The following is a 15,062-nucleotide window of genomic DNA, read 5'->3' as shown; positions in this document are numbered from 1 at the left end:
TAGAAGTAGTATCAATAACAGAACTAGTGTCAAGGATTAGGAAATCAACAAGATAATAAAATTTGTCAATTTGAATTAGAACATCCTCTACCACACCCCGGGGTACTTTGACTAAACGGTCAGCCAATTGCAATACCATAGTGGTTGGTTTGATTTCTCCCAACCCCAATTGCAAATAAATAGAATATGGCATTAGATTCATGCTAACTCCTAAATCTAGCAAAGTTTGCCCAAACTCATGATTTCCAATGCTGCATGCAATGGTTGGACAACCAGAATACTTGTACTTGGGAGGAATCCGCAACTCAATCAGAGCACTAACTTGCTTTGTTAGGAATTCTTTCTTCTTCACATGGTTCTTTCTCTTAACTATACACAAATCCTTGAGAACATTTGCATAAATAGGAACTTGCTTAATCATATGCAAAAGAGGAAGATTAATTTTTACCTGCTTTAGATTCTGTAGGATTTCATTATTAGGATCTAGAGTTCACTTGCTTGATTTTAAAGCTTAAGGGAATGGTACCTTAACAGGACTCTTTGTCACCTTAGGTTCCTTGGGCAGCTCAGCATCACTACTATCTTGATTCTTTTCCACATCATTTGATTTGTTCATTGTTGGGATGTGTAATGACTTACCACTTCGTGTCACAATAGCATTTTGATGGGCCCCAAGATGGACCAAGTCTTAAAGTTCATTTACAAGTTTCAGATTGGGCAATTACAAAATCGAGAGTTAAGAAGAGCAAGGAAGCAATGCAATGATTTGTGCAATCTACTTGGGAAGAGTCTAGCAAGAGTCCAACATTCAAGATGGACTTGAAAAATGAAAATCCAGTTTTGATTCATTTGACGCTATAGAAGAGAGCAAAACAACATGACTTAAAGGCTTTGGGCAATTGAAGGTTTTCAACTTGTTTAGTTCATTTAAAGAACTTATTTTATTAGTTTAGAATAATTGAGTTTATTATGAGAATGACTTAACGGCATGTTGGGAAAGTTATTATTTTGTTGAACTAGGGTTTCAAGAGGGTTACTATAGTCGAGTTACTGTAGCTGTGACACTATTCATAGTATTGCAGCACGACATTATTCACTCAGGGACATTTTTGAAAGATGGGGCTTTATTTCACCTAGGGTTTTGTGAGGATTTCATTTAAATACTCTTTATTGCCTTATTTTGAGGATATATGAAAGTTTATGAAAATTGAAGAATTTTATTCATTGTGAGTTGAGTTTATCTCCTCTTGTTCTTATTGAGAACATTTGAACTTATCAAAGGTAAATCACAACCTTTGTGGTGTTCCTCCTTTGTAATCTAGGTTCTTGAGACAGGTTCTTCAACAGGTTTAGATTTTAATATAATCTAGGTTTAGGTGTTCTAAGCATAAGACATGATTCGAAGGGAAGGGTAAATCATATAAGTTTTGAATCAGATCTTATATATGTTTATATATTCTTTTTAGATTAAACTCAAGTACAAATGTTCAAATTTCAATTTGTTTCAAAATGTCACTTATGTTGGTTCCATTTTTCTTTCCAATAAAGTTGTATTTGCCATGCCTTCATAATAATGTTTTTTATTAAAAGTTTTTTTCACACATGAGGTATGTACTGAAACCAAAAGAAAAATGATTTATGAAAAATTTTTACAATTTATGACATAGAATTTGAAACATAATTTGTGGCATAAAAGTTTGGAGAATATCTTCAAGAAAAGTTATAGAGATTAGTAAATAAAATATTTTTTGCATTTCAGTTTTCTAATCTCTGGATGTGTGTTGAATTATATAAAAAGAATTCAAATCAAACATATCAAGAAAAGATGATATAAGAAATAGGGTTTTTTGAGATAATGCATATAAACACATGTAAATTTTTTTCTCTATAATGTTTCATATAAGTATTTCATTACTTTTTTATATGATTTTCATGATATGAATGTATCTATCTACTACATGAGAAGTCTCAAGCCATTAGTAATTCTTATAGTACATCTTATGTGGAGGAATTGCAGTTAGATAGAATGTGAAAAATCATTGAATTGGGTTGAAATAGTGTTATATAAAATATTAAGAGTTGGGCTATAATGGTTTAGAACTTATACTGTGTTTTAGCCTTAATGATTTATTTTTGAGTTATGAATTGTTTTAAGGCATATACATGTATGGGTAGTCAAATTAAAGTAATAATTTACAACCCAAATGAAAGATAGTTGAATCCTATAATAGTTATTGGGTACATTATTATTATTGATTACCAAGGGAGATTCAAATGATCTAGACTGTATTGTTTCTATTTATGGTTTGATTTTTGAGAATATTGAAATGTCAAATTTCTTTTGGTTGGCAAAATCAGTGGGAGCATGGAAACTAGAGATGTGATTGTTGTGAAGTACATTCTTGAACTTTTAAAAATTCTTGTATTTTCCCTTTATTATTATTTAAATGATAATATGGAATAACAAGATGGTCATTCACCTCATCAGAGAAACACCACTGAAGAATTGGCCATAGAGACACCAAAACAAGTAACCTCATGTAATCTTCTTGACTTACTATTTGGTAAAACTACGTGGTGTTTATTCAAAATTTGAATATGACATGGAAACAAATAAAAGTTTACATATATTTTCACAAATTATAAGAACAAGTGATTCTATAAAAGATTTATGCATAAAAGAGTGATTGAAATCCATGAATAAATGTAAAGTCAGTAATTTTGTCTAATTGCCTAAAAGTATAAAAATGTTAATGTAGATGGGTCTTGGAGACAAAACCCTAACTATAAATAGGTCTTGAAGACAAAACCCTAACTTTAAAGGTAATGTCGAACAATATAAAGTCAGACTTGCAATCAAGGGTTTTACTCAAAAATGAGCATTGACTAGAGAAAGATTTTCTATTAACCTAAAAGAACTCATTAGAACTCATTAAGGATCACTATGACATTAGTAACTCATTATGGTCTAGATTTACATTAAATGGATGTGAAAACAATTGTACAGTGAAAGTCTGCAGTCTACAAGAAATGAATAAAAAAATTACTTAGAAAATGTAACAATTTTTTTAAAAATCGGTATCTGAAATTTGATAATACCAATGTTGTTTTGGATTTAAGAAAAATATTTATTGTTAATATATATACCCGTAGGTCGGTAGAAGTATATTTGTATTTATGGTCATGCATGCATATGACTTTTTGGCAAGTATGAGTCATTGTTAGTAGTATGACATTAAAGTTGTGTCTCTAAATAAAATTTATGAACGAGACATCATTCGTAACTGAGATTAAATTTAATTCCAAGAAGATGACAGTTAGGATGTCTCAGTAGAGTTGCATAAACTTTGGAAAGATTTTGCATGAAAAATTACTAGTAAATGGATACTTTAAAAATAAATGTGACATGCTCAGTATTTTACAGTGTCCTAAAATTGATTAGGCTATTAAAGAAATTATGTATATGCATTTTAAGGTTGAATATCAGTTTTTCAGTCAGCACCTTTGGTTGTTGCCAAAGTAACCTAAAGATGTTTGACCCAAAAGATGTGAAAAGAGTGCAAGGTTATTTGCAAAAAATTAAAAGCTATATTGTTGTCTTAAGAAGAATTGACATTCTTAAGGTAATTGGATATTCAGACCCTATTTTGTGGGATTACTCTATAATAATAAAAAATACAGTTATGGTTATGTAATTTGCTATCTAGTAGAGTTACTTTATGGAAAAGTATGACACAAATCTCTTACTGATTCATGTGCAATAGGGACTAAGTTTGTCGGGCCACAGTGTATGGTATCTGATTGAGAAAATTTATCTTAGGACTTGGAATTGTCGACTTATAGCCAAGCCGCTAAAAATGTATGGCAAGAATTCCTTAGAGTATTTTTCTCTGAATGATAAGTATTTGAAGAAATTTTAAATAACTAATTGTTGAGGAGAAAGTACATAAACAAATATGTCCATATAAATAGTGTGTTAATGATTATAATTTAAAGAACATGTTGAAAATATAGGTTTTGTGCTCATACTTATAATGTGAACATATTACAGAGATCATTGATATGCTGAATATTTTATTACTGGACATTGAAATATATCTATTATGGTTGTTCATATTTTCTTGTCTTTCCACTTTATATATACATTAAATAATGTGGATGAAAGACGACAATATAATATCTACAATAGATATGAATTGGAACCCAAGGCATCACGGTATTAGCCTTAATTGTCCAAATTAAAGATCGTGTTAAATTAGTTACTGGTGTTATGGTACATGGAAGAGAATTTGTTGGTTATATAATAGAGGACCGCCATGACTCGCATTGGTAGTTGATTTGACATTGATATTACAAAACTCATGTCATGTATTTTGAGCTATGAAAGTTTCAAGAAATGATTTTGTGTAGTATGGTTAATTTCCTGTGATAAACCAACGAATGAAAAATATTATTTTATGGCTATATGGGCCAAGTGGGAGAATGTAAGAGTTTTATTTAAACTTGATATCCCACACACCCATCTTAATAGAGTTTGGAATAGTTCAAAACTTATCAATTAATAGATGAGTTATAATGGGATAAGAAAACTCCTAAGAGATAAGATTAAAACTCTATATCTCTAATTATAGTCAGACACAAAGTCTAAGATTTCTTAATGGTCATAAATCTATAAATAGGATTGAGGGGTTCAAGGGTTCTCACTTACAACATTATTGTGCCTCTAGCCATCGGGAGACACTCGGAGGTAAAGTTGTTAGGATGATCATTTTCTCATAGTCAGGTCAGATTTTATATCAAACAGATGGAGAAAGGTACATATTTAATTATAATTATTTTCTTATTGTGAATCATAGAAAATCAAAGATCCAATTATTAATATTCATGTTAAAATATTTAACATGTTTGCCTGGGCATGGTGGTGATTCGAGGGAGGAGTAACGACGTGGTTGGCCTTGCTTTGGGGTGGCGAGGCTACTGAACGTAATGGAGGCTATGGGTTGCGAGGAGGCCATGAGGATGCAACATTAGGGATGGCTGGCTATGGTTTTGTCTGGCTGGGCAATGGCTACCTCAAGGTGGTGTAGTGGCAGTGGGAAACCGAGAGAAGAAGGAATAACCTGAAGCGGCAGCCCTAGTTTTTGGTTGAGGATTATGAATGTGGGGTTGAGGAGCAAAAATGGCTATTGCGGGAGAGGATGTTCTCTATAAGCATGAGATTGAGGGTTAATAGTAGGTATATATAGATGAATAAGAAGCCTAGGGAAGGAGACGTGCATGGCACGTGGGTGTGGAAAAGTGTATGGTTTGGAGTCTGATAGTTGGTTTCGACGGGAATGGGTATGGGCTTTTGGCTGATCAGGTAGGGCCCATTCAAATATTTAGGCCCACGGTTTGCTTAGTGTAAGAAAATTTATAAAATGACTCTTCCCTACATTTTGGTCCTTGAGTCAATTTTAAAAAAAAGATCCATTTTGTTCAAAAATTACCTCAGCCCATAAAAAGATTTTTAACCTAAATATCAAAGCCCAAGGAAATCATAATTCACCAAAAGAGATATTTTAGGCCCGTAGTCTAATTAAAAAATAAGTTGGAAACTCAAATGGATTTTTCACACACATACAATCCAATAATAATAATAATAATAATAAATTTGAAAACAGCTTGATACTGGATCCAGGTGTTACAACTTATGTTATTGTAGACCTATTGGGTAAGAGTTGTAAACATTTTGGATATCTGTCATTATGTGAGTTTATGAAGTATCTAGATGTTTTTGAAAAATCCTAAACATAAGCCTACATACCACACACCACATTCTTTTTTTCTTTTACCAAATATTTGGTATATGGATAATGAGTAAAAGAATTTAATTAGTTTAAGAAGACTAAACTAAAAAAAAAAAATTGAAAAAAAATTAAACAATATGTGGTATGTGGGCTTATATGTCGCAAAGCTCATATGTTTTTGGGATATAGTACTTATGGTACATTGTATTACTCAAAAAATAAAAATTATCTATTATGGTACATTGTATTACTAAAAAAATAAAAATTATCTAATGCGACTATTGCATATTGTTAGATGTGTACTAGGTGAACTTCATTTTATCTGTCGTGAACAGGAATACATAACCTTGTATTGTATGTCCCATCGCTTTAAGCTCTGTTAAATTCTAAATAAAAGTTGAGGGTGAGAGGTGCAGACCAGCGTTGTAAATGTTGGACAAGTGGTGTGAGTTACAGTAGGAAAATGATGGAAAAATGGTTGAAGGTGGTGCTCAGTTTCCTCCATATCTTTTCCTACAAGTTTTCAATCTTTAGTGACCAATGTGTGACCTTGGCCTTAATGATTGCACTTAACAGAAGTTAAGTAGAACAATCAACCAAAACACGAGTCTCGTTGGTGAGAAGGAAAGGCACACGGCAGAAAGGATGGGGGGGAGGTTTCCTGGAGAATCTTGGCAAATTACCTCTAGTCCTTTCTCTCACTTCTAATTTTCAAAGTTTCTTGTAAGCAAGTGCAAGGTAAGGTGAGGCAAGGAAGAAAGAGATGGTTCCATTATGTGTTTGGGACTCCAAGAACCTTTGTCCAAGTGACTATGGATGGTAGGACCACGATAAACAAGGTGGCAAAAAGGGTTGCCATGTGTCAAGCCCAAATTGGGCCACTTGGTGCCATGTCATTACAAAAAATTTCATCGTGCAAAGATTTTCAAAAATTCTAACTAAAATAATAGATAATGCTAGTATTTTTTTTTTATCCAATTATAACTATGATTCTAAGCTCCTTAAATAAATCCAAGAGTTTAGGCTTACATAAGGATCATTACGGAATCTTGGGCCTAGGAATTTAGCCCAACCCGTGACCTTTATAGTCCAAAGTTGTGAGAGAGTCTCTTGATTCATTCTTTTCCTTGGGCCTGGGGTGTCACAGTGTCACACTAGAGGGTGGCCGAATCGGTTGGTCATCAAGGCTAATGTGATGCCACTTCTCACGGATTCCTTTTCTCTGTTTTATTATTGTTTTAAATATATCAAAAAAAATTTTTTGACGCTGTCCGCTGCCTACTGTATGAGCTGTATGTTATACGGTTTGAACTTTGCATGCATAGTCTTAAGGCTAGATAGCAGTGGATTATGAGAATATTTTATTATTATTTATTATTTACAGAATATCTGAGATCATCTTATTACCTAAATACAACTTAAACTCCTGTTGAATAGTAAAAATATCTAATCTCATTTGATCATTATAATTTTTTTAAATTTTTATATAAAATAAATAAACAATTCAACTTTTTCAATCTCAAAATAATAATACTATTAAAAAATAATTTTTTTTTAAATTTTAATTTTTATAAAAAAAATTATTTTATTTCACCTCACCGTCAAAATCGCAGGTTAGTCACTTCTTTGGATTCAATCCGTGTCTGAGCATATGTTTTCGGTTTTCAGAACGGTCTCTGGTAAGAATTGCTGCATGCTTGTGTAAATGCTGTATTTTACTTAAATGGGCCAGGTGAGGAAAACTTTACGGAGCTCGGGAGGTGGGCTCATTATTGGTCCAAAAAGTCATACTTATCGTCAGCTTTGGTTGATTTGGGCCTTCGTATTATGACATGTTGCCCGAATGGCTTAATGTTAAGATGTAGACCAAAATGTTTTTTTGTTTTTGTATTTTGTATTTTTATTTCCTGTGACTGTCTGCTGAAGGCAACAAGCTGAGATTATGCGAGAAATTATACTTAAAATTAACAATGTATTGGGCACTATAACTATTTAGTACGAGACATGGAAACCGAAAATGATTGAGATATATGCATAAAGACTGTCACTTCGATTTTTATTTATTTTTAGTTGACTTTTACCCGAAACAAATACATTAAACATTTACCATATATATATATATATAACTTTACCCATACGTAAAGCACATGCTAAATTTGATCTCGAATCTAAGAAATTTGCAGGTTTAGTACGCAGTTTGTTCTGCATTTATTAGAGTTTAATTTTCACCATTATTAGCAGTGCTTTTTTTCCATAAAAATAAGTAGTGCTGTTGATTGAGATTTTCATCGTTTAATTTGTTGACCATTTTTTTTTTTAATATATGGGATAGGGGTTTGAATCTAAATTTTCATTTAGAGAACCGAGTTATATAACATCAAGCTATCAGATTCATGGCTTGTTGGCCAAATTTAATTATTCAATCTAGACACTCAAATTTAAATAGATCAGTCGAGTAATTACTTATGTAAAATAAAAGATTAAAAAATGATATTATATTTAATGAAGTGGCATGATCACATTGATTGATTACGAAATTGGCTTCAAATAGTTTTATAAAATCATTATTGATAAAAAATTTTAATCCTCGTTGGGATATTTCTTTTGATCAGACTTTATTATGAATGGCATTTGTTTCATCACACGATGGTTAGTTAATTTGAGATGCACGGTATGCTCTAATGGAAATTGGAACGGAATATGCTCGGTTTTTCTTTCATTCTTGGCCCACATCTTGGCCTAATTTGAAGGCTATAAAGAAGGTGTCTTAAATGCAATGGACTTGTAGTAAGCAACCCCTACCCAATTTCCTTTCTCTCATAATGGCGTGGATGTTGATTTGAGAGAGAGAGAGAGGGGATTATAATTATGTAATATTTGAGGATAGGGTAGGGTTTAAATTGCATTGAAGGCAATGGGAAGAGAGTAATTGGGCAATAACTAGGATTTTTGTAGACTCGTTTAGCTTTTGCGTGCTCTTGGTTTCAAATACTTCATTTTACACCTTTTTTCAGTTTGACTTGTTTCCATTCTTATCGAATGGTGACCTCTACGGTTTTCTTGGCTTCGTTGGAAAGCACCACGTGTTCTCTTTTGGGGTGAATAAGTGTACCCCGTGCCTTTAAGTTTAACCCAGTTGGGTGCTTTTGTGTGGTCCCTTGTATATATAACATTAACAGAGTCTCTATTTTCGGTATGGTAAGGCAAACATTGATGAGGTTCATAAGCAGAGGAGGTGGCTCTTGTCTGATCACTTGCCAGCCATGCAATGTTAGGTAGGGATGAAAGAAAGTAACATGGAAAAATGTTGATGCGATGGCTAATTTATTCATTCATTGTTAGGCTTTCTTTCAAGATAATGCGATGCATGTGTATATATATAATTCATTCAAAATTAAGGTTCTACAAGAATTCGTTGCGATCGAGGCAGCTAGCTCGCATTCCTTCAAGGCTCAAAGTTTCCCATAGTCGGTCAGAACATATTAAGTAATCTCAATATTTGAAAATTTCTAGGTGATAGGTATTCATCATTCATCTCCAAAATGTGAAAGGAAAAATCATTTGAATCTGATGGAAACATGTAAATCAATGAAACGATCGAGCGCGCGCCTGTGCTTGCAAGCGAGAGATCCGACTTGTTAAACCTAGCTAATAGTTTTAATGAAAATAGGTCATGAAATTAATGTATCAATGATGATATGCACACGTCATTGGGTCCTCATCACATGCAACATATAGTGCTACTACGCTATGCATCGTCATCACTAGTTAAGAAGCATTAAGTTTATATAAAAAGAGAAGCATTAAGTTTATATAAAAAAAATATACATAGGTGGGTGGAATTGATCTACTGATAGGAAAAAAACCACCATAATTTGTATGTCCATGTATGATTTGGTACGTAGTGGTTTAAAATTAACATAAAACATGAAACTACTGCTGCAGAAGCACGTACGTACATGATATTGTCCAATGCGAGACCGACGCGTTGATGTTGAATTAAGGTTCGGTGTGATCACATTTGCAGGACTACCGAAGGCTGCATATACAGTACTATGTATTGAGTCATATTTTTTCATCATATTTTTTTTTTTCCTCAAACAAGTTTATATGTCAAAATGGAAGAATATAAGAAGAAGAAGAAGAAGATATAAGTTGCATTCTTTTAACATATGAGTATGCTCGCATGCATGCATTTATTCACTCTTAAAACATAAATAGAAAAAAAATAAATAAATCCCATTTCCAAGTATATCATTTTCCTTCTTACCATTTTGTCAAGGTAAAGGACTGTTGGCAGGTTATGATTAATGGGGTGTCTGTAAAGGGGCCAAATAACAGAGAGATAGAGATGTCATGAGGAATAAAATCCTTCTTTGCATCCTGTGAAAATTTATATGCAAGCAATGGTAGCCCATAAGATCCGCATTCCAGCTTCTCACACCGAAAGATGAAGAATGTCACATGTTTCCCTCTCCTAATTTTCCTAGAAGAAAGAACTTTGCCCAACCATTTCCCTCGTTGGGATGCAAGACTTTCGTGAAAGCATCCTATTTTACTTATATGGTTATTATACACTTTCCTTTATCATGGGTCCCTCATCGTTTCTTGCTTCGTAGACCTACGCTGTATTGTTAAGCACATAAGAAGTAGCTTATAATCTCGCAAAATATTTATTTTACTTTGATAGGGGGATTTGGGGGTACAAGAACTCAATTTCCGGACGTATGCCATGAGAGGGAGGACCGAGAACGGGCCATCGGAAAGCACGATCATTATTAAAAACAATAATTTGTTGACTATCATTTAGAGTTGGAGACACCAATTTAATAATATATATGTTATATATTTTATGTATATCTGTGTGTGTTTGTATGTATATGTTTATGTATGTCAAATTATACAAAAGAAGTCTCAACAGTCAACATTGTCTTCATCCGAAAGTTTTCGTTCTTTTAGCCTATTTTAATATTAAAAAAAATAGAGAAAAGTAGTGTGATCATGAATTCCCATCAAACGGCCTTTAATAATAGACGGTGCATTAATTTCTTCCATTTCTGCTCTTAAATATTTGATTAAAACCACCCTGTCATTGTTGGTCTGATCAATTGAACAATATCTCGTGCATCACAATTTGTCAACTTATTTTAAAAGTTTAAATTAATAGAAAAAGTTAAATTTTATTATTTATTTTATATCTTAACAATTTTCTGCACGTGTATGTCAGATTCTCGTTCAGTTGGTAGTCCAACACGTGTAATATTTAATTAAATAAATATACATCTTCTCATTAGTTTAAATTTTTGAGACAAGTAGTGATTTCACACAGTATTAGAACGTTGATCCTGAATTCAAAACCTGATTTTACATTCTATCCCATTTAATTAAATATTACACGTGTTGAGCCTCCTATTAAAGGAGAATATGACCCACACATGAGGGGCTGGGAGTGTTAAGGCATAAAATAAATAATTAAATTTACATCTTCTTATCAACTTAAACTTTTGGAACAAATGATAGAATTCATGCAATTGGATTAGATAGAATGATTTTTTTTAAAAAAATGGCCAAAATTTGTTGCAGTAGCAGTGTAACTATCTGATTACGTACTATGACTCAACTCTTTGTCAATACAAACTAATTTACGAGTAAGACTAGTGTCACTTAAGATAATTCATTAAGAAATTCTAAATTACATGCTTTTGCAAAGACGGATTCGAATCATATATATCTACGAGCTTTCTGAAAGAATAAATCATGATCTTAGAACATTAGAGGCAAATCCATCATTTGATCATCCTCTACTTGGCCAGCACTTTCATCCAAGAGCCACTTCTCAAGAAATGATAATGGAGGATTTTTCTCAGATCTCAGTTTATTTCGCTCCGTCGTCACATCAACTTTCTGATCACAATTCGCAGCAGCAGCAGCAGTTCGAGGACTCTGATCGGGCACAGAATCGCAGGTCGACTTGTCCCACGCTGCATTGTTCATATTCTCGAAGGATAACATCGAATCAAACTCTTCGTGAGAGACCAAATCACCGTTACCTTCTTGTTCGGCTTTGGGTTGGTAGCAGTGAAGAAGATTAGTCATCGCTGCGGAGCTGCCGAAATCGCTCTTTTTTTCATTGTTTTCTTCCTCAAGTATTTTGTCGTGGGGTCCTCTGAGATGGGTGTCAGTCTTTGGTGAAGATCTCTGCATCCAGCTTTCTAGCAGTCGTGAAATGTTCTCCGTGCTTGAGGCATATGTACAGGACTGGTTTAGCCTGAGAGATGGGCCGGCAGGGTTGGAGATGATATCTAAGCTTCTACTCTCATTAAAGCTCTTGGTTACAAACTGAGTTGTAGTTGAGTCTGATGCTACCGTTGGGTCCAAGACTGGATGAAATTTCTTCAGCTTCTTCTTCAGGTGGGTGTTCCAATAATTTTTTATGTCATTGTCTGTCCTTTGCGGGAGGTAAGAAGCTATGGCAGCCCATCTGGTTGAAGGAAGTAAATTTGCAAACTCAGATATGCGAGGTACAAGTTTCAGCAAAACAAGAAAAATGATGTATAGTAATTACAAAATACCAAATAACTAATTGTTTATTTCACTGCGAAATTATAAAGAACGACTAGAATTCTCTCGAACGTTGCTGAATTTTTTCCTCCCTTTCTTTTTTCACTCATTCACTTATGTGTATGAACATGAGAATTAGTAAGAATAAAGAGAGAATTTGCCAGAAATAAGTGTGATTTTTGAAGATTACTTGTTACCCAATAAAGCTTGAAAATGTATTATCATCCCTTCTTCATGGGGAGTGAAATTCCCTCGTTTGATTCCTGGTCTGAGGTAGTTAGTCCATCTCAGCCTGCAACTTTTGCTGCACCTTAATAACCCTTTCCCGGACAAAAAGAGATTGGTCATTCCGTGCATTGGGAAATCCGAAACTCAACAAATAAAAACTCCCAAACAAAATATTGAAATTTCATTCAAGTTTTTATGGAACTCCATATAGAATTATATAGATAGAAATCTTTAAGAACATCTTGAAGGTAAAAGAAACAAAACCACGGAAGACTAGGATGGATATATGTTCCTACTCTTACCAGTGTTGGTAGGCACTGATCTCCAATTTCCTGGACCGTGTTCTTGGATGTAAGAGACTAGGATGATGTCCTCCTCAGGGGTCCATGGCCCCTTCTTCACTCCAACTTTATCGAAGCAAGGAGGCCTCCCCATTCCGTACTTTCACCTCTTCTCCACACAGACACTTCAGATTTCAGTGGACCTTTTCAAATAGAGTGGTGGACATGTGAGTGCTTTTATAAGTAATAGGCACGGTGACTTTAAAGACAAGTGAAGCTCTTTTTTTACACTACTGATCTAACCTGCTGAGTCACCTGGCCTTATTAACTGAAAAATAATAAAAGAAACAATGATTTTTCATTAAAAATTTGATTATTGTTTGGTTTTTATTTTTTTATTTTTTATTTCATGCTGTAAATTCATTTCTTTTGAGTTATACAATTAAAGTCCCAAAGCGAATTACGTTCATATATAAGGAGAACAGAGTTGTTGTGCAAAACTCACACACCAACAATGGCAAACAAAGTAAAAACAAGCACGATCAAGCACACAACACATAATATACATGATTCAAGAAATTGCCAACGTCCACAAAGCTGCAAAAATTTTATTAATAAAGGAGATTACAATAACCTAATCTCAACTTACAATCTCTAGGACTTTTTACTATCTCACACAATATGCACTCACTTGACAATTGTCCTCATTCAAAATATGCTAAAAGTCATACAAGACAAGTCAAATATAACATATTTATAATAAATAGTATTGACAACCCTAATTGGCCAAAAATAAGTTCTTTACTCCAACAGCTTGTCGAGCACGCCTTGAGCGAGTAGCCAATGAACTTTGGCTCGACTAGTGTGTTGAGTGCAGCTCGAGCGAACTGTAGGGTTTGTGTCTCACTCGAGCATAGTGTTTAGTGAGCCTTGAGCGAACTCACGGGTTTTTCGATTTTCTACTCCCAGATTAATCTCCACATGTAACCCAAAAATCTCACACTTGGAGATTGGGTCTTTATATGCTAGCCACTGTTTCTACTCAAGCCCTATTATCTCTATAGCTCACATCTCCCATCTTTAAGCCTGAAGACTCACTGAAGTCGAGCTTGTGATGCCCCTAGTCCCACGAACAGACGCATGGCAATCGGGACGTCAGGATGATGACAACACGTGCCACGCATCCCAACGACAAGTGTTAAGTGTGTGCACATGCAATATGTGTAAGACAAACGACACAGCAAATCAGTTAAGTCAATCAACTAAGTACTATAATTTTTTAAATGCAAGTTTGCTTAAACACAAGCGTATCAAAAATATTATAGTTTCCAGTAACCACATTGCATAATCAAAATACATAATCCAAAAGTGGGAAAATAATTCCCAATATAAGCATGTGACACTAAATCATTCCTCCAGTAAAGCCGCATCCTTAGGCTCAGCCTCTTCATCATTTGCATCAAAATCTACAGTACCAAGAAACGGTACCACAGGTAAGTAATAATACAAACAGCCCACAAGATAAAGATACATTCATGCAACAACAATATGCATTCACATGATGACAGATGCATGAGACCCAAAAGTCATCATTTTCCAAAAATGAATAATTTTCCACACAAGCCATAATCCCATTTGGCCCAAAAATCCAATCCATTAAAACATCCACAATTTTTCTAGAAAATAGCCCAATATCAATTTCACAATTTTTCCAAAAAATGGTTGCATATCCTTTAAACAAATCTCGCCATTTTTCCAGAAAATGATCTGCATATCCTTTTACCAAATCTCGCCATTTTCCCAAAAACTGGCCCATTATCTATTTTATTGCATGCACCATGATCTCCCCTAGGGATCATCTGCATATCCTGACTCTCTTCGCCACACCGTAGGTAACAACTACGAATGTGACTTCGTAATGAGTGATACCTAGTTTTGCACCCAATGCGTTTGTGGCCAAGTATCCTCTTGCCCTCACCAGTAGAGGGGCCACAGAGTCGACACGAGAGTATTACCATCCCGTTGTCACCAAACGACAACCCAGGAGACGTCACTCAGTATATTCCACTCCCAGTGACCAGAGGAGCTGAACCGAGATAGTACCCCATCTCGGCTTGGAGTCATGATACACATGCACCCAGAAATCCATTTATATATGAAAGCCTAGTTTTCATTTTCAATACATGAACATGAATGCAATTAT

The 15,062-nt window shown here is 34.2% G+C and overlaps 1 protein-coding gene across 1 annotated transcript; it reads right to left on the bottom strand.

The window, feature by feature from the left end:
• Positions 1–11,449: 11,449 nt before the first annotated feature.
• LOC122278254 (transcription factor MYB60-like) lies at positions 11,450–13,077 on the bottom strand. The gene is made up of 3 exons (XM_043088410.1): positions 12,881–13,077; positions 12,541–12,670; positions 11,450–12,270 (listed from the first exon to the last, which is right to left on the bottom strand). Exons 1-3 carry the CDS (start codon positions 13,011–13,013, stop codon positions 11,553–11,555), a joined length of 981 nt encoding a protein of 326 aa, XP_042944344.1. The 5' UTR covers positions 13,014–13,077; the 3' UTR covers positions 11,450–11,552.
• Between the last annotated feature and the right edge of the window lie 1,985 nt (positions 13,078–15,062).

The sequence above is a fragment of the Carya illinoinensis genome, chromosome 10 (assembly GCF_018687715.1).
Source record: "Carya illinoinensis cultivar Pawnee chromosome 10, C.illinoinensisPawnee_v1, whole genome shotgun sequence".
NCBI lineage: Eukaryota > Viridiplantae > Streptophyta > Magnoliopsida > Fagales > Juglandaceae > Carya > Carya illinoinensis.
This window is presented reverse-complemented; position numbering and strand designations above follow the sequence as displayed.